The 22,297-nt window shown below is 40.7% G+C and overlaps 3 protein-coding genes across 3 annotated transcripts; 1 reads left to right on the plus strand and 2 right to left on the minus strand.

Moving 5' to 3' along the window:
• The first annotated feature begins 4,334 nt into the window (after positions 1–4,334).
• LOC127081634 (uncharacterized) lies at positions 4,335–5,084 on the plus strand. Its single transcript, XM_051021872.1, has 3 exons — positions 4,335–4,495; positions 4,586–4,780; positions 4,874–5,084. The coding sequence occupies exons 1-3, from the start codon at positions 4,335–4,337 to the stop codon at positions 4,986–4,988; spliced, it is 471 nt and encodes a 156-aa protein (XP_050877829.1). The 3' UTR covers positions 4,989–5,084.
• Positions 5,085–17,829: 12,745 nt separating this feature from the next.
• On the minus strand, positions 17,830–19,026 carry LOC127081635 (uncharacterized). The gene has a single exon (XM_051021873.1). The coding sequence runs from the start codon at positions 19,024–19,026 to the stop codon at positions 17,830–17,832; it is 1,197 nt and encodes a 398-aa protein (XP_050877830.1).
• Positions 19,027–19,314: 288 nt separating this feature from the next.
• On the minus strand, positions 19,315–20,646 carry LOC127081637 (uncharacterized). The gene has a single exon (XM_051021874.1). It carries the CDS (start codon positions 20,644–20,646, stop codon positions 19,315–19,317), a length of 1,332 nt encoding a protein of 443 aa, XP_050877831.1.
• Between the last annotated feature and the right edge of the window lie 1,651 nt (positions 20,647–22,297).

The raw sequence follows: 22,297 nt of genomic DNA on the forward strand, positions 1-22,297 counted from the left end.
CCTCTACCACTTCGACCACTGTCACGTCCTCCACGACCACGTCCTCTTCCTCGAAAATTTTGAGAAAAGAGTGTCTTTTCGTCTTTGATTTGCTCCTTGGTTTGATTTGCGTCCTCTACTCCTTCTTCCTTCTTTTTCATCTTACGTTGTTCGTGTGCTTCGAGAGAACCGGCGAGCTCTTCGACTGAGAGCGTCGAAAGGTCCTTCGACTCTTCTATTGCACACACAATATTCTCAAATTTATCTGTTAAAGATCTCAAAATCTTTTCAACAACTCGTGCATCAGTTACTGTTTCTCCATTTCTGATGAGTTGGTTCACTACCTTTTGTACACGCGTGATGTAGTCAGATACATTTTCTGACTCCTTCATTTGCATCCTCTCCAATTCGCCACGAAGTGTTTGGAGTCGAACTTGGTTTACTCGATCTGCTCCTTTGAACACTTTCTCTAGCGTGTCCCACGCTTCTTTCGACGTAGTCGAACCGACAATCTTTTTGAAGCCTGATTCATCAACAGCCCTAAACAGCATGTATAGTGCCATTTTATCCTTCGATCGCGTCTCTTTCAACGCCTTAGTTTGAGCTGACGTATATCCCACAATATCTGTTGGTTCTTCAAACCCATCTTTGGTCACCTCCCACGCGTTTAGAGATCCGAGAAGAGCTTTCATTTGGATACTCCAGTTTTCATAATTTAACTTTGTTAGCCGTGGCAACGGCATTTGATTCATCATGTTTGCCATTAGCTCTGATACCAATTTGACAAAAAAAAGCGACTCTTTTATAAACTTCTATCTTTCATTAGAGTACTTTCTTGGTCTTTATACAGACTCAGAAACTTCAGCTATTCTAGGAAACATAATAATTAGTAAATACTATTAATTTGGCCACTGTCTCTTGACCTTCCAAATCTCTCCATTAACTTATTAATAGAACCCATTAACTATAACATTAAAGTTTATTCAACACAAACTTTTGCTTCTATTATCACTTGATTTTAATTTTCAATTTCATTTTATTTCATTTGATAATTGCATTACAATTTCATCTTTAATTCTCTTTTATTCACTTTTATACTTGTAAATAAATTGCTTGCGATCTAACACTTAACTACCACTACGCCAAAAACTGGAATAGACAGCGCACCTTAGAGGGCGCTTTATTACAAAAGCGCACTCTAAAGTGAAGAGAAAACATAAGGAGCGAACAACTGGAATAGACAGCGCACTTTAGAGGGCGCTTTTGTAACAAAGCGCCCTCTAAAGTGAAGCGAAAAAATAATGAGGAAATGGAGGGACACCAATAGAGGGCGCGTTTATGAAAGTGCCCTCTAAGGGTACCCTTAGAGGGCGCTTTTAAAAAAACGCTCTCTAAGTCCATGTACATTTCCAGTTTATAAGGCGCTTTTGGAAAGCCTTAGAGAGCGCTTTTAGAAGCGCCCTCTTAGGCCCCCTTTAGAGGACGCTTTATTTACACAAACGCCCTCTAAGGTCCCCTTTAGTAAACATTAAAATTATAACATATACTCCATGTCTCTTTATTTTCCCTCGCTATATGCCATTTCGTTTACGTAACTGGGTTTTCTCTCTACTGCGATTACTCTCTACTGCGATTACTCTCGTCCTCCGTTCGTTCTCTCTCCCTCATCGTCGTCGTCGCCGTCGCCTTTTTCTGCTGTTGCGTTCACGTTCGCTGAGTTATCTGCGTCCACCGTCGCTGTTCACTTTCTTCTCCATCGTTACCATCACCTTGAAGGTATTTCTCTCAATAGTTTGTATTTTCAGGTGTTTGATTAGGGCATTTTCTAAACTGAGTTTTACATTTTGTGCATTATGTTGATTAATGTTGTTTAGGGCAAACGAGCACTATATGGTGTTCATGAGCACCTTGTTGAAAATCATTTTTTGTTATTTTTTTGTGTATGGTTTTGATCACTGAATGTTGTATGTTGTATGGTTATGTAAGGTTTTTTATTTCTGATTGAAAACTGATGTCATTTGGAGTGTGTTTGAGCTTGTGCTTGGAAGTTTGATGATTATGGATGCAAGTTTGTTCATGTTCCAAACACCATAAGTTTGCATTGGTCTTTTGTATGCAGTAGGTGTGTGTGAGTTTGTATTCAATAATGATGAAAAAAAGAGAGAGTTTAGATTGTTGTAACATGAGAGAAATGGAAGGTATATGAATGTGTTTTTTGTGTAGCTTCACGAATATGGTCATTGTCTTACTTGGGTCTTATTGAATCATTTCTATATTACAGATAAAATGGCTAGTAACCAAGACGATACCCATGACGCGAGTGGATCACGTAACAATGTTGAAAATGAAATCAAACGAGGATTGACTGTTATGAAGTTAATCATTCGTGCAAGAGACAAGGGTGAAAAATTCGAAGTACATTGGAGTGCTGAAGACCAACTAATTGAGCCTAACGGTTCAATGTTGGCAAGTTACATTGGTTTCCTTGTTCGACAACATATTCCGATTACATGTGATAATTGGAGAAGTCCGGAATTGAAGGTTGGCAAAGAAAAAATATGGTCCGAGATACAGGTACTTACCATATATTGTTATATGTTTTTTTTGTTGACTATTTGTTGACCATATATTGTTATAATATTACTTATAATAACACACTCCATGTGTATGTTTTTTAGAGATCCTTTCACATCGATGAAAGCCGGCAAAAATATTGTATTCAATTGGCCGGAAGAAGACTCCGAGGATTTCGATCCTTTTTGTCCAACAAATTTCTCAAGGATGAGGAAGGAAAATTTGTTGAAGCAGAACGGCCAATGAAGTATGCGGAGATTATTTCAGCCGAAGAATGGGATAACTTTGTCGCCAAACGAAGAAACGAAAAATTCCATGTAATGTCTATTAATTATGGTATTATACAATTGTTAAGTTACTTGGTTCTGATATGCCTTAAACTTTTTTATCCAGGAAGTAAGCGACAAAAATCGGAAAAGGGCATCAAAACCCGCGTATCCGTACAAAAAAGGGCGTACGGGATATGCACGGTTACAACAAAGAATTGTGAGTATATTCAAATGCTATGAGCTTATACATTGTCACAATATGTTATAATTGATGATCTTATAATCTGATTCAATGTGTAGCTAGCCGAGGAGAAAAGTGACGCAACATCTCTTCCGGAGCACGTATTGTGGAAGGCTGCTCGGGTTGGGAAGGACGGGGCTGTCGTTGAAGCGGTTCAAAATGTTTATGACGAATGTGTAAGTATATATAACATTATTTCTTTAATTATATCGAAAATTTTGTTAGACATATAATTCATTTTTAATCTCCTCTAATAATATTTCAGGAGACTTTATCCCAAACCTTACCTTCAACCGAGGTCCAGGATTGCAGGAGCCTACTTAGTCGAGTACTAAATGTTCCTGAGTATTCTGGTCGTGTGAGGGGTAAGGGTTTTGGTGTGACTCCGTCGTCATTTTATAAAAAACCAAAAACAAAAAATCCTACCAACAAAGAGGTGATGGAGACCTTGGCGGAGTTAAGGGCACAAGTACTCGAACTGCAAAAGGAGAATGCAAGGTATAGAGAGGAAAGGCGCGGTTCCGAGGCAAAAGATACTAGTGACCGAGCTAGTATCAATTGTCAACCGAAATTTCCCGAGGTAATTATATATGTTATTATGAAATTAAAATAGCACTTTTTTACTTGACACATATACACGTTAACAATAACATATTTATTATTGGTTTAGGGCATTACACCTTGTCAGCTGTATCTACCGTCACCAACTTATCGCATAGTTGGCAAGGGAAAAGTGCACAACACTTCGGGTGAATTACTTCACCATAATCCCCTCCCGGTGGGATATATGAAAGTTTCGGTTGACCTTGTATTAGATACGGACGCGCTTCTACCATTACCTGACGTTGTTTCAGAGACAACGTTGATGCGAGATGCAGTCGGATCCTTTGTTGGATGGCCGTCAGATCTAATTTTCCCAGATGCCGAGGTATATATGTTCTAAATGATTATGAATATTTAGTATTCACATTTCAATTCAGCTACAATTATGATATTTAATCAATCCTTATTACATGGTAATGTTAGACTCCTACAAGACCCACACATAAAGCTGGTAAAGGGATTTCAAGACGCATCGAGTCGGTTGCATCTCAAAAAGAGGTACAAATATATATACCCATTGAATTATATACGCGACGATTCTGTTGCATCATAAAAAGTCATGATTTAATTTATATTTTTAGGTTCCCGGTCAAATGTTGGACAAAGCTAGTAAGGAAATTCCAACGACGTCCGGGACAAAATCTCAAATTATGATGCGTCTTGAGAAAATGGTGGAAGAGTCAGATATTATGCACGGCGTCATCCGTAGTGCAGATATGGATGAAGGTGTTTTCGGAATTGCTCATTCCGAATTAATTGCAAAGGAGGACATGCAACAACTTTTTGAACACGAAGAATTGGGCATCGCTGTCATTCATACATACATATGGTACTCCGATCAATCTATTATTTACTTAGTTGAACAATTTATTTACACATTTCAATGAGTAGTCTAATGTTTATTATGTTTCTATTTAAGGTATATGTATGACACATTGATGCGGGGAACTGAATTGTGTAACCGATTCAATTTTATTGCTGCTTCCCGTATCAACACAACGTTTATAACGAAAAATCCAACATCCGTAATGAATGAACTAGTCGATAGATTCATGGTGGCCGGCGATAATACTACACCCAGTTTGTATTTTTTACCGTTTAATTCTGGCAACGGGTTAGATTTTCTTTCTAATAATTTCATTCTAATCTATGTATATCTTTTACGTAGAAAATTTTCATGCATCTAAATTTTTGTTTTATTTTACAGTGGTCACTGGGTGTTGGTTGCTATGGATCTTTCGAGACTAATGGTGTATTATCTCGATTCGTTACCGGGTAATTGGAGTAAATATCCGAGTATGAAGAAGACGGTTGACGCGTAAGTGAAATTCCCCTAAATATTCGTGTGTATTTGTATATTTAATTATGTCTGTCAGATTGATCTCAATATACGTTTTTATTTTGTTAGGGCAATACTAAAATTTAGATCGAAAAAGAATTATCATAATAGGAAGGACATTACCTGGGTCAGAGTTCAGGTATATATTAAGTTTCTTATTTTTGCTTATAATAGTATTTGTTTTTTGCTTATAATAGTGTTTGTAAGAAATTAACTATATATATATATATTGTTTGTTTTTCTGTGTAGTGTCCTCAGCAAAACAATTCGATCGATTGCGGATTTTTTGTATTGAGATTGTTGCGGTGGAAATAGGATACCAAACTATTAATTAGTTTGAATCACGATTCAATTCACAACCGCTCTTTGATTTATCCGAAGGAAAAGGTCAAAAGAGGGAAAAACCTATTTTTGCATTGTAAACCAATGCGAGGAGAGCTCTAGGTAAGGGGTTGACTAAGCTTAGGGAAGGTACTAGCACCCTAAACTTCTGTATTACTCTACAGGAACCTTTTATTTACTGTATGCTTTTTTATTTTTATTATCTGCTTTAAATAAATACTAAGCTAAGGGATAGAGTGACCTAAAAGACCTAAGGGGTTAGTCCTAAATTTACTCGGCAAGACGTCGCATCTTGTGCCTACATATCCTGACGGGAATGGAATCAGAGTAATTGTAGTTCCCCTCGAAAGGGAGGCTAGAAACTTCTTGACTGTGGTCAAGGTTTCGATGGGGCATAAGCATTTCTTAAGGAAACGCTTACGTGGAGCGTTGAAACTCCTATTTCTACGTTGAGGCGTTGAATTGAAATTAGGGCTAAAATTAGGGATTCCACGGCGGGAAACCCTAAAGCAGAGTACGGCGACTCTTTGACCTAATGCTAGGGTAAAGGGCGTTTTCGTCCACGGCGGGACGCCTAGGCTATTGAGGTTTTGGAAACGGTCAAGGGTTTGAAAAGGGTCAAAATTTAGGGTTATTGACTCGGCGGTCACACTGCTAAACCTAATTCCTTCGGAGGGCAAGACGGTAAAAACATGCAAGCAACAGAATTATTACATGGCAGGCATAAAAAATATGAAAATAAAGCAAGCAGTAAAGGAAAGCATCGCGACCACTCGCGTAAATTACAAATCCCCAAAAATGCGAAATAAAATAAACCGCGACCATGGCCTCGCATAAATTACATCCATGGAACAAAAACGAACAAATGAAATAATAATGATAAATTGAAACAAACAAATTAACGGGGGTTAGACGAAAATGAAACGGATAAGTCAAAACTGAATTTTTGAGATTTTTCTTTGTTGAAAAGAAAAGTTATTATATATTTTTTTATATTTTTGATAAGGAAGGGTTATTTTAAGGCTAATGCCTTTTTTCTAAAAAAACAAATTGTTTTAATTTGAAAGGTTTTTTGATTAAGAAAAGAACTTATTTTTAACTTTTGCGGTAAATAAATAAAAACAAATTAATCTAAATATTAAAAAAAACTGTGTTATTATTATCCTTTTTTAAACGGTGGAGAATGATAAAAACAAATTATAAATTATGTACCTAGCTTTTAAAACAAATTAATTATAGATTATGAATAAAAACAAATTAATCTAAATAACAAAAACAAACTTGATTATAAATTATGTACCTAGCTTTTTTTTAACAAAGAAAATTTGTTACGTAAAAGTTATATAAAAAAAACTTACTTAATAGCAATTATTAACGTTACTAATTTTATTAATTAGAAGTTATTAGAAAACTTTTCAATTTACGATGTTAATGACTAATTGACTACTAGTGGTGCTTTTTTATTTAAAACAATTACTAATACCAATTTACCAAAACCCAACAGACAAGATAAACGTGAAAAGAAAAAGGTCATTTAGCTTTGTGCTTGCTGCTAGGGTTTGTCAATCCTTATACCGCCGGCGGCGGCCATTGTTGCATGCTCCATGTTTCTTTCTTCTATCCTACGCATCTTCTTCTTAAACCTGAAATGCACACATCAGAGCAAAACGATTTACGGTAATAAAATCCTACCTGTACGCGTTTGTTATCGACGGCGTTTGTTGAGGTTCGTTAGCCGATGATGTTTTGCGACTGAGGCGTTGCTCGATGACGGTAATGGGTCCCGGTGGTAGTGGCAATCGGAAGGATCCACGGCCGCCACGAGTTCCCGACGTTGATCCGTTACGACGAAGCTACGATTCTGGCTTTTTTCTTTCCCCCTCAGGATTGCGGATCCCTCTTAATATTTATATCCCCCTCGAATCCACTGTGGGCTTTGATTTTTCATGATTTCCGCTGAAGTTGTTGCTAGATTTGTTGAGGTATTTTCGGAACAGATTGTTAATGAGTCTTTGACTGAACGGCTTTGTTATGTTGTTGTTGTGCTTTTGGATCCGGATTTTACGTTTATTGATTTTATTTCGGATTTGCTGGCTGATATTGTTTTGGATTTAATTATGATTTACGGATCTTGGATGAGTTTGATTCTTTTTTGATGTTGATTTAGATATCCGTTTTATTTTCAGATATTGGATTTGCCAAAATATTCTTCTTGGATCCATAGCTCCAGATTTGGATTTTCGGTTGGCTTTGAAATCTGGATATTTGGATTTGTCTTGGATATATTTACTTGATAGAGGGATATGGATTTTAGATTCATGTGGGTAATCCGTTTGGCTTCGAAACAATTTTCCGGCAGAATCATTTTCGGCCCAAGACTTCTTTTTCTCTTCTTCTCTGCTGTCCCGAAAAGAACGGATACTACCGGTTGATGCCGAGTTCGTGAATCGGAATGGGAGCTGGTTTCGGAAATTGTCGTGCCCTCCCGACACCCAGTGATGACATTTTTCTGAGGGTGTCAAAATAAATTCTAACATTTTTTACTCCGCTTTTCTGTTCTTTGTCTGTGTGCAGGTACGGAAGGAAACATCGGATGAAGAAACATGAAGAACCGGCATGAAGATCATAGGACCTAGAAATAAAAATCAAAATGTATTTCCTTTTATAATTTGTAATAAAATTATTTATGAATAAAATTCACAAACATTTCTACCCAAGAACAACGTTTGATTCTTCTTTCCATGATTTAATTTTGTCGCAACCGAACGACCCAAAACAATATCTGATTAAAAATCAACTTGGTCAAAATTCTCTGAATGAAATTAATCAGTTAAATTTAGACGATTAATAATAAAACCAACTTCACCGTATGAAACCAATATGAATCAATTCCAGAAAAACCCAAATGAATTAAACTTCGTCATCTCACACCGTGTTGCTTAAAACATGATGTAACCTTCAGTTCCAATCCAATATTTCCAAATTAAAGTCGCGCTTGATGATAGAATTGATGATAGTCTTGAACGAATTAAAACAGGAAGGAAGCAGAGAAAACCGATTAACAGTGAAAACAGAAATGTATTCTGCATTAAAATTCAATTTGCGTCTCTGAATAAAATACCCAACCATAAACCAATTCAGCCCATAAACCTCAATCAAACAACAATCAAAACCCGAATCTGAATCAGAATTTCTACTGCTTTGGCTTCAAAAATAACTGGCAGATAGCAGAAGAACAGAAAAATAGACTGATTAAAACAGAAATTCCGCCGCATGGAATCTTGTCCCGATTTGAACCGAACCAGCTTAATGTCTCAAACATACTCCAACCCAAGTGACAAAATAAATGTCTCGGAACTCAATTGACGACAGAGTCTCAGCCCGTTGAATTAATTACCGTATCTCAAAAATCCTGATGCCAAAAGTTACCGTGCATCTCTGTTTATCCTCAAAGAGAATGAAAATAAAATAAAAAACTCGGAAGCGAAGGCCCTAATTATTCAATAAATCCCTGATGATAACTTAGCTTCGAGGACTGTCAGTAAACAACGTGAAAATGACCATTTTGCCCTTTAACAACTAAAGTGTACCAGACGCGGTTTCTGCAAAACGAAACAAAACTACACAATCCGTTAATAGTTAGCTGATGCGAAAATGAGATGACATGCGACATGAATCGACTAATCTGAGGGTAAAATTTGGGGTATTACAGTTGCCCCTATTTAAATAGCTACACCGGATGATTTGAGCGGCAGAGACTCGAGAAATCACGGTGGAGAGGTTTAAATATAGATAACCGAAAATTTTGCCCTTAGATGCGGCGATATGCACTGCTAGGGACAAAACAGAATAGAATAATGCTGACCATGCTATGATGCGTATGATGCGGATGATGGAATGATAAATGCAATGATACAGACGATACGACGACACAGGGGACAGACGCAATGAACGAACCACACTGGGGAATATGACGCACTGGGGAATTAGCGTGACACGGGGAATTCTAAAGATGATGGTCAACTGGTGCGAGCACGACCAACCGTCACTTTTAGAAAGGGAATGGTAAAACGGGATCCTCAATGGAGATGGCACCGATGGAACGGCCTCCACTGGGGAATATCTGAGAGTAAATGATCAACAGGTTCAGGTGTGACCGGCTGATACTCTAGGGTAAAAAAGTAGGATCGGCACGACTGTAGGATCGATTAACAAGATGCTGGAGCATTGAGCCAAAGCATAACCTCCGAGCTTCTGGAAACTCTCCCTCGTGACAGGATCAAACGGAATTTTTAGGAATCCGTAGGAAATATACGGGGTAAAACCGGCTGTATGCCAAAATAAATGGACTTTAATGGGAAATGCCCTAATAAGCTTTCTCGAGAGAGAACTGCCACTTATCGTTGGAAGGGACTTATATGCCAAACTAAATAAGCTTTCCAATAAAGAGGTTGTTGCTTATCTGTGGATAATAGATGAAAAATTGATTGATTGATGAGCTCCGCTGGAGGGAATTGTCACTCATCTGATAAATAAACCTCTTCATATCTAAGGTCGGCGCCCGGAATACGATTCAGATTCTTCTTTTACTAAAGGATAAAATGAACTTCTTCATACTTCAAGGTCGGCACCCTGAACATGATCCAGCTCCTTCTTTTACTAAAGGATAAAATGGTCCACGGCGGGAGGCCCAAGAATGAGTCAACGACTCCACGTTTTGAAGTTTAGGAAAAGATATGTCCACGGCGGGATGCTCAAGAATGAGTGCGGCGACTCAACGTCTTAAGGTTTAAATGATATGTCCACGGCGGGACGCTCAAGAATGAGTGCGGCGACTCAACATCTTAAGGTTTGATGTAGGTGATACGATCCTCGGCTGGGAACTGTCGCTTGTCTGCAAAGGATTGTAAATGATTTCCTTGAAAGATAGTGCAAAATAAAGGCACGTCCAGGTAGGTTCAGTGACCGACGGGACCGAAGTTCGATCTGGAACTGGGCTAGAAAGAACTGCCCAACAAGACTCCATTGGGGAAATAACCTCAAATGGGGATTATCTTATCCTAACGCGGAAAGATAACTGAAATAACCATCGTCCACGAGGGTTGAACTCTGTGGGGATTAGTTGGAAATAAATAGTATTTTATGCTTAGGCTGACGATCTACTTGGAGAGGGCGGACTAACCCAATTACTCGGCGGTAACGACAAAGGATGAAGATGAATAACAAACATGCTAATGCGCATGCCAAAGTGTATACTAATGTGTATGTAAATATGTATGAAAACGTCATGCAATGAGTATGCAATGCTTAGGCTCATGCGTATGCTGACAAAACCGACGAGCGGAGGACCTGAGATGAAATAAGCATTTCGACGGGAATATCCGGGGACCTCTGCAATAGTACCCCTCTCAGGGGATAAGAAGAGCTGATGGGAGAACCGAATCTGGCTTCAAAGTATAACTTCCCTGGGGAGAGAATATCATGACTTCCACTGGGGATCTTTGACCTATGCATGAGGATACGATGTCAGGACTACCCGTGGGGGATAGCTGTCATAAACCATAGTCAGCCAAAGAACTCTTAGGATCAAAGACTTCCGGGGATAAAATAAATATCCGCCTCGTGGGGACGATGTGGAATTAGGCAACTTCATGGAGACAACGTAGCAACTTCCTGGGAATAGTACCTCGGCTTCCTCTTGGGGAGAATTCAACAGACATTCCTGGGGGAAGTATTCCTGAGGCAAGTAAGGCAATTCCGCTGAGGAACAGATGATCCCATTGAGGATGGGTCTTCCAGAATGGATATCACTTGGAGGATACCGGGATATCTCTGCAGTCTTGAGAGTCACTGGGGATTATCGGATGGATCCCAAAAGTGTTGTCAACTTAAAATCTCGCTGGGGATTGTCTCTGGGAAGATGCTGGTAATGATCAAATGCTTATGCAACACCGAGACTTATCGGGGAGCGAAGAGATCCTTCACAAATTTCCATGAGTCAAAGTAACTTTCGTTTCCAAATGTATTTCCGAGAAAATTAGTTTGGTTTTGAAAACACTTTTCACGTTCAAATTTTATTAACAAAAGCAAATTGCATAACAAAATAAAACGGAGATAATGTGAACAAGGAAATTGAATAGCAAAAGGTACATTTTATTGAAGAATGGTAACTTGCTAAAGGCATAGCTCCATGGAAAATTACAATTTTAAATTGGCAATATGGGAAAGGTTACATTGAATCCAACGACCTATTATCCCTAATGACTAAGACTACCCAAAACCTTGCTCATGAAGAGAGTGATTGGATTTGAAGTGGACTTCTGTAAATGTGTCTGCGGTGTTTGGTGTCATCCGATGCAGTGAAATGCCATGTCCCTAACTTTTGCCTGGACTACCCTTTCGGGTTTTCAATCCACCGGGACGCTCATTTTTGCCTAAGCCGCCCTTTCGGGTTTTCAACTTAGCGAGCCATAGTATTATTTTTTTATTTTCTTTAGGCATAATATTTTCGGACTGCATTGGAGTTCACAGGATGTGCGAGCTCTTCTCCATCCATTGTTGTAAGAATTAACGATCCTCCGGAGAAGACTGTCTTAACAACAAATGGACCGTCATAATTGGGCATCCACTTCCCGCGCATGTCCTTGTGAACTGGCAAGATCTTCTTGAGTATAAGTTCTCCTTGTTGAAACTCACGGATTCATACTTTCTTGTCGAAGGCTCTCTTCATCCGTTTCTGGTATAGCTGACCATGGCACATAGCCGTCAAACGCTTCTCGTCGATGAGGTTTAGCTGGTCGAATCTGTCTTGAACCCACTCGGCTTCATCTAGCTTGGCTTCCCTCAATACCCTTAAGGAAGGTAGCTCAACTTCAATGGGGAGGACGGCATCCATTCCATATACTAGTGAGAAAGGTGTTGCCCCTGTTGAAGTCCGAACAGTAGTTCTGTATCCATGCAAAGCGAATGGTAACATCTCATGCCAATCCTTGTAAGTCTTAACCATCTTTTGTAGGATCTTTTTGATGTTCTTGTTCGCAGCTTCAACAGCTCCATTCATCTTAGGACGGTATGGAGAAGAATTATGATGTGCAATCTTGAAGGTATCACACAACTCCTTCATAGTCTTATTGTTCAAATTGGTACCATTGTCAGTTATGATCCGACTTGGAACTCCATAACGACAAATAATTTCTTTCCTGATGAAGCGGGCAACCACCTGCTTGGTCACATTGGCGTAGGAAGCAGCTTCTACCCACTTGGTGAAGTAGTCAATAGCAACTAGGATGAACCGGTGACCATTGGAAGCTTTTGGCTCAATTTCCCCAATCATGTCAATGCCCCACATGGAGAAAGGCCACGGTGAAGTCAGAACGTTCAACGGTGCAGGAGGAACATGCATTTTGTCAGCGTAGATTTGGCACTTGGGACACTTCCGGGCGTATTGGATACAGTCAGACTCCATCGTTAACCAGTAATATCCAGCTCTTAACATCTTTTTAGACATCGCATAACCATTGGCATGAGTCCCGAAGGTTCCCTCATGAATCTCCTGAAGTAACATGTCTGCTTCATGCTTGTCAACACATCTGAGCAAAACCATGTCGTAACTTCTTTTGTATAACACACCATTGCTGATGAAGAAACGGGATGCCAGTCTTCTCAATGTCTTCTTGTCAAGACAGGAAGCACCCTCGGGATACTCCTGTTTGAGCACATAATTCTTAATATCATGAAACCAGGGCTTTTCATCCACCTCATTTTCTTCGACCACCTGACAGTACGCGGGCTCGGTCCTGCGTTCAATTCGAATGAGAGGTGCTTCATTGACCAATTTGACCTTCCACATGGATGCTAACATGGCTAAAGCATCAGCCACATGATTCTCAGATCTCGGAACATGTTCGAACTTGATCTCGTCAAAATACTTGATCAACTCGATGATGTAGGCTCTATAAGGGATTAAATTCTCGTGCTTCGTCTCCCATTTACCCTTTACTTGATAAATAACCAAGGCTGAATCTCCACTTACCTTGAGAAGTTTGATTCGGAGGTCGATAGCTGCTTCAAGGCCAAGAATGCATGCTTCATACTCTGCGACATTGTTTGTACATTCAAAGTCTAACCTTGCTGTAAAAGGGGTGAACCCACCTTTCGGATTCATCAGAACTGCGCCTATACCATGCCCACTGTAATTTGAAGAACCATCAAACATCATCCTCCACCAGAGACCCGGTTCCGGACCTTCCTCAGAACCTGGCTCTTCACAATCTCTCTTTATCAATAGGATGTCTTCATCAGGAAAGTCGAACTTGAGAGGCTCATAATCTTCTACGGGCTGATCTGCCAGATAATCTGATAAAATACTTCCTTTGATAGCTTTCTGCGGTACGTACTGGATGTCATATTCCGATAGCAACATGTGCCAACGGGCAAGCCTCCCCGTCTGAGCCGGCTTTTCGAAAATGTACTTTATTGGATCCATCTACGAAATCAATAATGTGGTATGACAAATCATGTACTGCCGGAGACGTCTAGCAGCCCATGCTAGCGCACAACAGGTCTTCTCCAAGAGTGAATATCTGTTTTCACAATCAGTGAACTTCTTGCTTAGATAGTATATGGCATGTTCCTTCCTTCCAGTCTCATCATGCTGCCCAAGTACGCAACCCATAGACTTCTCAAGAACGGTAAGGTACATGAACAATGGTCTTCCATGAACAGGAGGAATCAAGATAGGAGGCTCTTGCAAATAATCCTTGATCCTTTCAAACGCTCGCTGACAATCGGATTCCAATCAACTGTCTGCCCCTTGCATAGCAACTTGAAGATCGGTTCACAAGTAGCAGTCAAATTAGAGATAAACCTGGAAATATAGTTTAAACGCCCCAGAAAACATCTGACTTGTGTTTCAGTCTGCGGAGCTGGCATGTCTCGAATGGCTCGGACTTTATTAGGGTCTACTTCAATTCCTCGCTGACTGACAATAAAACCAAGTAGTTTTCCAGATCGAATACCAAAGGTACACTTAGCGGGATTCAGCTTCAACTGGTACTTTCTGAGTCGTTCAAATAACTTTATCAAATGATCCAAATGGTCCTCTTCGTTTCGAGATTTGGCGATCATATCATCCACATAAACTTCAATTTCTTTGTGCATCATGTCATGGAAGAGGGCAGTCATGGCCCGCTGATAGGTTGCCCCTGCGTTCTTCAAACCGAAAGGCATAACTTTATAACAGAAGGTTCCCCAAGGAGTGATGAATGTAGTCTTTTCTCTGTCGGCGGGATCCATCTTGATCTGGTTATAACCGGAGAAACCATCCATGAATGAGAAAACTGCAAAACTAGCGGTATTATCGACAAGGGTATCAATATGAGGCAATGGGAAATCGTCTTTTCGACTAGCTTTGTTCAGATCCCTGTAGTCTACGCACATTCTGACCTTACCGTCCTTTTTGGGCACTGGAACAATGTTGGCAACCCAATCAGGATACTTCGCAACTGCAAGGAAACCCGCATCCAACTGTTTCTTAACCTCATCTCGAATCCTCAAAGCCATGTCAGGTCTGGTTCTTCGAAGTTTCTGCTTGATAGGCGGACAATCTGGCTTAAGTGGTAATTTGTGGACAACAATATCTGAGTCCAACCCGGGCATATCTTGATACGACCATGCGAGCACATCAACATATTCCTTCAAAAGCTTTATCAACCCCTGCTTGATCTCAGCCCCAAGCATTGTACCAACCTTGACCTCTTTCTTGTCCTCGTCTGTGCCAAGATTAACCAAATCTACTTGCTCCTTATCTGGTTGAAGTTCCGTGTACTCGTACTCGACCAACTTTGTCAGTTCAGTGGGTACTTCAGAATCTTCCTCACCCTCATCTTCAGCTTGATAAATGGGTGAATCCCAATCAGGAGAGACAATATCGTCATTGGATTCAACAAGGTTTGTAATGTCACTGCATGTTGAAAGGCTTATTTTATTAAATGTTTAATGAAAATGAGAGAAGTGAAAATGTATTTTAGTTTGTTTTTGAAAAGATTGCCAATTTCATTTTTAAAGGTGAAAAAAAAACCAGTGGAACAACTTGGAACAGAACAAAATGCATTTATTAATAATTGTTTGAAATGAAAGGTGGCCCTACAACGCGATCCAATAGCCTGGGGCAGAGCTAATGGATTTGAAAACACAAATGAAAAATTAAATTACTTTGACACTGGAAAAATAACAGGAATCTCTATAGCCTCCCAGTTGCTCAATGTTGCACTACTCTTGAACACCAGGTTGCTTAAATCGTCATCTTCATCACCATCGCTGACGGCATTAACTTGAAAACCTCCGCTGATAAACACTTCTTGGTAAATCTTTGGACGTCCTTCGGCATAGGTAGCAGCTTTCTCATGAGTTGGTCTGTAACCCAACCCGTGGCGATTAGTCTTCGTCTTGACGTTGATTATTTCTCCCCAACCTTCAGGAATGCCCCTGTCAATTGTTGATCTGCTACTCTTCAACGATGCAAATGATGGATTACTCTGGCCTTCTACAGTCTCCTCAACCTCCACTAAAACAGCATTAGCGATCTCAAGAGCTTGGAAAGAAGTTTCCAACGCGTCTTCATCGGCCTCAATATAACGGAACGAAGATAAATTACTGACCATTAAATCCTCCTCACCGTGAATAATCACCAGCTTATCATCAACTACAAACTTCATCTTTTGGTGCAAGGTAGAAGTCACAGCCCCAGCAGCATGGATCCAAGGTCTTCCAAGTAGAAAGCTGTAATTGGGATTGATATCCATGACTTGGAAAGTGATATTGAAAACATGCGGACCAATCAGAATTGGAAGTTCCACTTCTCCAATCACAGCTCTACGAGAACCATCAAACGCCTTGACAATCAAAGAAGTAGGCTTCACCATAGTTTCTTTGTAAGCCAACTTACTAAGAACTCTCTTGGGTAGGACGTTCAAAGATGAACCGGTATCCACAAGCACCCTGGCTAAATTATCCTCTTGACACTTCGCTGATATGTGCAAAGCACGGTTGTGATTCGGGCCCTCTTTCGGTAGCTCTTCATTGCTGAAGCTAAGAGTATTACATGAGGTAATATTGGCTATCACACTATCAAACTGACCGGTAGTAATATCTTGAGCGACATGAGCTTGCGTCAATACTTTCTGCAAAGCAGCCCTATGGGCGGGTGAATTCAATAACAGAGACAGGATAGAGATCTTCGAAGGGGTCTGATGAAGCTGATCAACGACTTTGTAATCACTCTTCCTGATGATCCTTAAGAATTCAGCATCTTCATCGTTAGTAACAACCTCTTTATTTTTATCTCTGGCAGGCACAGCAGTGTTAGTAGTTGTCTCTCTAGGTGGAGCCTCATCAAAACGGGGAGTGTACACGCGACCACTGCGAGTCATCCTGCTTCCCCCAGCTATGTTAGTCACACTTTCACCATCAACCTTCACTTCTTCTCTTGGAATGACCTTCCCAGATTCTTTGTCAATCGCGGTTACATCATACTTCCAAGGTACTGCCTTGGGATCACTGAATGGAAATGGACTCGGTTTTTGGATAATCAACGGTTTAGGCTGGTCCACTGTTGGAGTAACGGGAGTCGGTATACTGAACACTGGCATGACAGAATTTGGTGCTGGCAGATTAAACACTGGTATCCTACCCCTTGATTCTGGCAAGTTGAAGGTAGGCTCAATTGCGGCTACTTCTTTCGCCTGGTTAACTACTTGCAAAAAACCATCATCAATCAATCTCTGAACGTCTTTCCGAACCATAACACAACCCTTATCACATCCCTTACAGCTCGTACAACCGATATGGGAAACAGATACTAGGCCTGCTTTAAACAGCTTTGAATGGAATGCCTTGAGCGGAGTCTTAATCTGAGCTACATCAAGGATAGAATTCTCTTCAGACGAAGCATCAATGGCATTAACAGCCCCATGGTCAGGCAAAGGGTTACTTTTGACATTGGGTGGCGGATCGTTGAATGACAGAATTTTCTTTTCCATCAGATCCCTCACAAGGTTTTTCAAAGCATAACAGTTCTCCAAGTCGTGACCTGGCGCACCCTCATGAAATAAACAATGAGCGGCGGCGTTGTAGTTGGCTGGCAAAGGATTCAGAGGCGGTCCCAAAGCTCGAGTAGTGACCAAACCGCGTTGCACTAAGTAAGGATACAACTCGGTGAACGTCATCGGAATCGGTGGACAAGTCTTGTATGGTCTCCTTGGAGCATTCTGGCGAGGTGCCTGGTTCCTCGGTTGTTGACTCGCCTGAGCGTTGGATGCTTGTTGATAATTCGGAGGAGGATAAACCGGAGGCGGATAACCAGGAACCTGTTGCATGGGCTGATAAACGGGCGCTTGTGGAGCTTGTTGGTTAAAAGATGGTGCAACAGCAGCCACGTACGGCGGTGGCGCGTACTGGACCGGGTAACCCTGCGGTTGGGCATACTATGGCGGATATTGATACTGCCTATTCCTTCTCCTATCTGAAGACACATCATGAGTCTTTCCTTCCTTCTTTCTCTGAGGATTGACGGAAGTCTTCTTAGCTTGGTCCTTCGAACTCATACTGCTAGAACCACTGGACATCTTTCCACTCTTCATAGCTAATTCAACCTTTACTCCAACAACAACAATATCAGCGAAATTCGTGGTTACACTACCCACCATCCTTTCGTAGAACTCAGGACGAACGGTGTCAACAAACCAGTCAGCTAATTCTTTATCAGTCAGTGGAGGTTCAACCTGGGAAGCAATTTCCCTCCATCGCTGGGCGTATTCCTTAAAGGTTTCAGAATTTTTCTGCGTCATACTCAAAAGTTGTCTCCTGTCAGGAGCCAAGTCCATGTTGTACTTATAGTGCTTAATGAAAGCGTCAGGCAAATCTTGAAAAGACTTGATGCGAGATTGGTCCAATGTTAAATACCACTTCGACGAGGCACCTTTCAGACTGTCTTGAAAACAGCGGATCATCAACTTGTCATTTTCCACGTGGGCAGCCATCCTACGGTAATACATTATCAAATGGCTTTTCGGACATGTAGTCCCTTCATAGCAGTCAAAGTTCGGAGTCTTGAACTTTGGCGGAATAACTAAACCGGAAACCAAACAGATGTCTCTAGCAGCAGCACCAAAGATCTGGTCTCCTTCCATCTTTCTTAATCTTTTATCAATAGTAACAACCTCCTCACGGAGCCTATCACGCGGCTGGTACCCTTCATCATTATCATCCAGAATTTCATAAACAGGCTCATTAAGATAAGGCTGCACCCGAGTATGGACATTAGCTTGTGTGAAGGTAGGGACCACCTTTGGAGGCTCGGGAACCAAAGGCACAGTCTGTTGAACGTTCTGTATAACCGGCATGGCTTGTTGACCACTTTGTGCAACCGGCATAGTTTGTTGAACTGACGTAACAACAGGCGGATGTATGAAACTCTGCGAAAGACCATAAGGAAACGGGTTCTCAACTGAAACAACTGGCGGATCTACGGCAGCGGTAGTGTTGATCTCAGAAACCACAGTAGGCTGAGTATCCATCTTTGCATTGATAACCTGAAGTAGTTCCATAATTGTTCCTACATTCCCTCGAAGGTCTGCTAGCTCGTTGTTAACGCGGTCCATCTCTTGAGCGTGCTCTTCCATCCTTCTTCGAGCTTGAGCTCTAGTGTTGTATCGATTCAGGGTGACGAAACTGTACGCGAGAGAACCGAGTATGAGACAACCGGGAGACACATGAAATGCAAAATGTGATGCAAAATGCGAATGAAAGATTTCATGGAATTCAAGCCTTTACGAACATCGCGGAATACCACTGGGATCTTTATTTATTAATTTGAAAATGGATTACAAATAAATATTCTTAAAAAATCTTAACAAGAAAAATAGCTAAATAAAAGCTACGAAAGCCCTAAGGAAGCGTAGTCCACGACTTCAACGAGTAGGCGGAGAGTCGGAGGAAAATAAATCCTCGTAGATTCTTCTCTTTTTGTAGGAAAGCACTTCTTCATTCTTCGTCTGCAGCTGCTTTTGTAGCTCTTCATTCTCACTGACGATAACCTGATATTTATTTTTCCACGTTTCTGCCTCATGTTGTGCTCTCTTCAAAGCGATTTCCAACTTTTCAGCTTCGGACATGAATACTAAAACAGGTTCTCTTCTCGGAGGTAAAGGATCTTGGCGAGGATAAGGCATCTTCAGCTTGATGGCTCTTTCCCGGACCCAACGAAGATAAGGTTCCATGGACACACAATTCGGCTTTCCCAAACTTTCTTTGCCCTTCTTGTGCAAATGACGCCAAGCGGATACAATCTGATCTTGAAGTTCCTTGTCACCCTTAAAGAAGATTTTCTCCATATGAACACTTTTAGGCGGTTCTTTCAAGGGATACCCTAACTGTCGGCGAGCTAGGACTGGATTGTAGTTGATTCCTCCATTAAAACCAAGTAAAGGTACGTTGGCAAAGTCTCCACAGCTGTCAATAATTAGTATTCCATCATACACACGATTATACCAAACGATGTCCGAGTGTGTCAGCGCCATGATCCTTGGTGACCAAAATCCCTTGTTAAGACTCAAAAAAGACTTGGGCAAGTGCGAAATAAACCACTTGTATAATAAAGGCACACAACAGGTGATCATTCCTCCACCATGAAAATTCCGGAGATGTATGGAATGATAAGTGTTACCCAATAACGTTGGTACTGGATTGTTCTTCATGAATATTTTGATGGCGTTAATGTCAACGAATCCTTCAAAACTTGGGAAGAGTAGCATTCCATAAATAAGCAAAGCAAGGATTGTTTCAAAGGTAGGCATGCTTAAATGATCGGCATAATATTGGGCTTTCTTGATTAAGAAATGCGTAGGTAACCCTACAGTTCCGCCTTTGGCGATCATGTTGCCTTTGATGTCGGACACCTTTAAGCATATGGCTTTAGCAATGTCTTCCTCTTTAGGGTCCTTCTCTAAGAAAGGGAACGGAGACTTATCCATAATAGGTAACCCCACCAACTGAGAGTACTCTTCTAAGGTAGGTAATAGCTGATAATCTGGGAACGTGAAACAATGGTAATCCGGATCATAGAACTGTAGTAACGTAGAAAGAAGCCCATCCTTCACTTGGATTCTCAATAAGGATAATAGCCTTCCGTACTTGTCCTTGAACCCCTCTTGATCTTCAACCAAAGCTCTTAGCTTCCTTAGGTCATCCAACTTAAAATTCTTAAAAGAGTATTTCAAGGTGTTTCTCTTATTGTAATCCATGGTAGCCTGCGATGTTCATAAATAAAGTTTGAATTCCATGAGATGTAATGCAATGTGATGTTTTATGGATGTAATGAACATAAACACACAAAGTCCTAGGTTAAAGGTATATGAGTGGAAGTCAAGGTCTACCCATCCCACAGAGGTATGTACTATAGGGTTAATTGTACCTGCGGAACAAGGGTTCTAAATTGGTGCCCAAAGTCATCAGTCCATCTTTCGGATATTATCAATTTCCCAATTGACTCGATGGTTAATAATATTCTCAAGAGAACCTCTTTTGAGTGTGGTATCGCGTAGCAACTATTTTGGGATTACTCCCTCATAGTCCCCGCACTACGTCCTATATAAGCCCAAAGTGGTGTTAAGGTAACTACGGTCCCCAGTGTCATAGGCTCCCATCGAAGATAGTAAGTGTCTTCACGATTACTCGTTCAACAGAACTACCTTTCAAAAGGGCCTCAACTGAGCGGTGATTCTCAAGTCGGCTTGGTCGGGATTCAACTCCCTATAAGCTTCGTTGAATCTATCACCTCCTATAATAAGTTCACTCAAATCCGGGTGTAGGACTTTAACTCACAACAAAGATACCCCCCATAATACACAATAATATATACAGACAATTAATAGTATAAAATATCATACAATAAACAAAATAGGGGCAACCCTTAATTATGTTGTTCCCCAGTGGAGTCGCCATTTTCTGTTGCGGTGGAAATAGGATACCAAACTATTAATTAGTTTGAATCACGATTCAATTCACAACCGCTCTTTGATTTATCCGAAGGAAAAGGTCAAAAGAGGGAAAAACCTATTTTTGCATTGTAAACCAATGCGAGGAGAGCTCTAGGTAAGGGGTTGACTAAGCTTAGGGAAGGTACTAGCACCCTAAACTTCTGTAGTACTCTATAGGAACCTATTGTTTACTGTGTGCTTTTTTATTTTTATTATCTGCTTTAAATAAATACTAAGCTAAGGGATAGAGTGACCTAAAATACCTAAGGGGTTAGTCCTAAATTTACTCGGCAAGACGTCGCATCTTGTGCCTACATATCCTGACGGGAATGGAATCAGAGTAATTGTAGTTCCCCTCGAAAGGGAGGCTAGAAACTTCTTGACTGTGGTCAAGGTTTCGATGGGGCATAAGCATTTCTTAAGGAAACGCTTACGTGGAGCGTTGAAACTCCTATTTCTACGTTGAGGCGTTGAATTGAAATTAGGGCTAAAATTAGGGATTCCACGGCGGGAAACCCTAAAGCAGAGTACGGCGACTCTTTGACCTAATGCTAGGGTAAAGGGCGTTTTCGTCCACGGCGGGACGCCTAGGCTATTGAGGTTTTGGAAACGGTCAAGGGTTTGAAAAGGGTCAAAATTTAGGGTTATTGACTCGGCGGTCACACTGCTAAACCTAATTCCTTCGGAGGGCAAGACGGTAAAAACATGCAAGCAACAGAATTATTACATGGCAGGCATAAAAAATATGAAAATAAAGCAAGCAGTAAAGGAAAGCATCGCAACCACTCGCGTAAATTACAAATCCCCAAAAATGCGAAATAAAATAAACCGCGACCATGGCCTCGCATAAATTACATCCATGGAACAAAAACGAACAAATGAAATAATAATGATAAACTGAAACAAACAAATTAAC

Source organism: Lathyrus oleraceus, chromosome 5 (assembly GCF_024323335.1).
Source record: "Lathyrus oleraceus cultivar Zhongwan6 chromosome 5, CAAS_Psat_ZW6_1.0, whole genome shotgun sequence".
Lineage (NCBI taxonomy): Eukaryota > Viridiplantae > Streptophyta > Magnoliopsida > Fabales > Fabaceae > Lathyrus > Lathyrus oleraceus.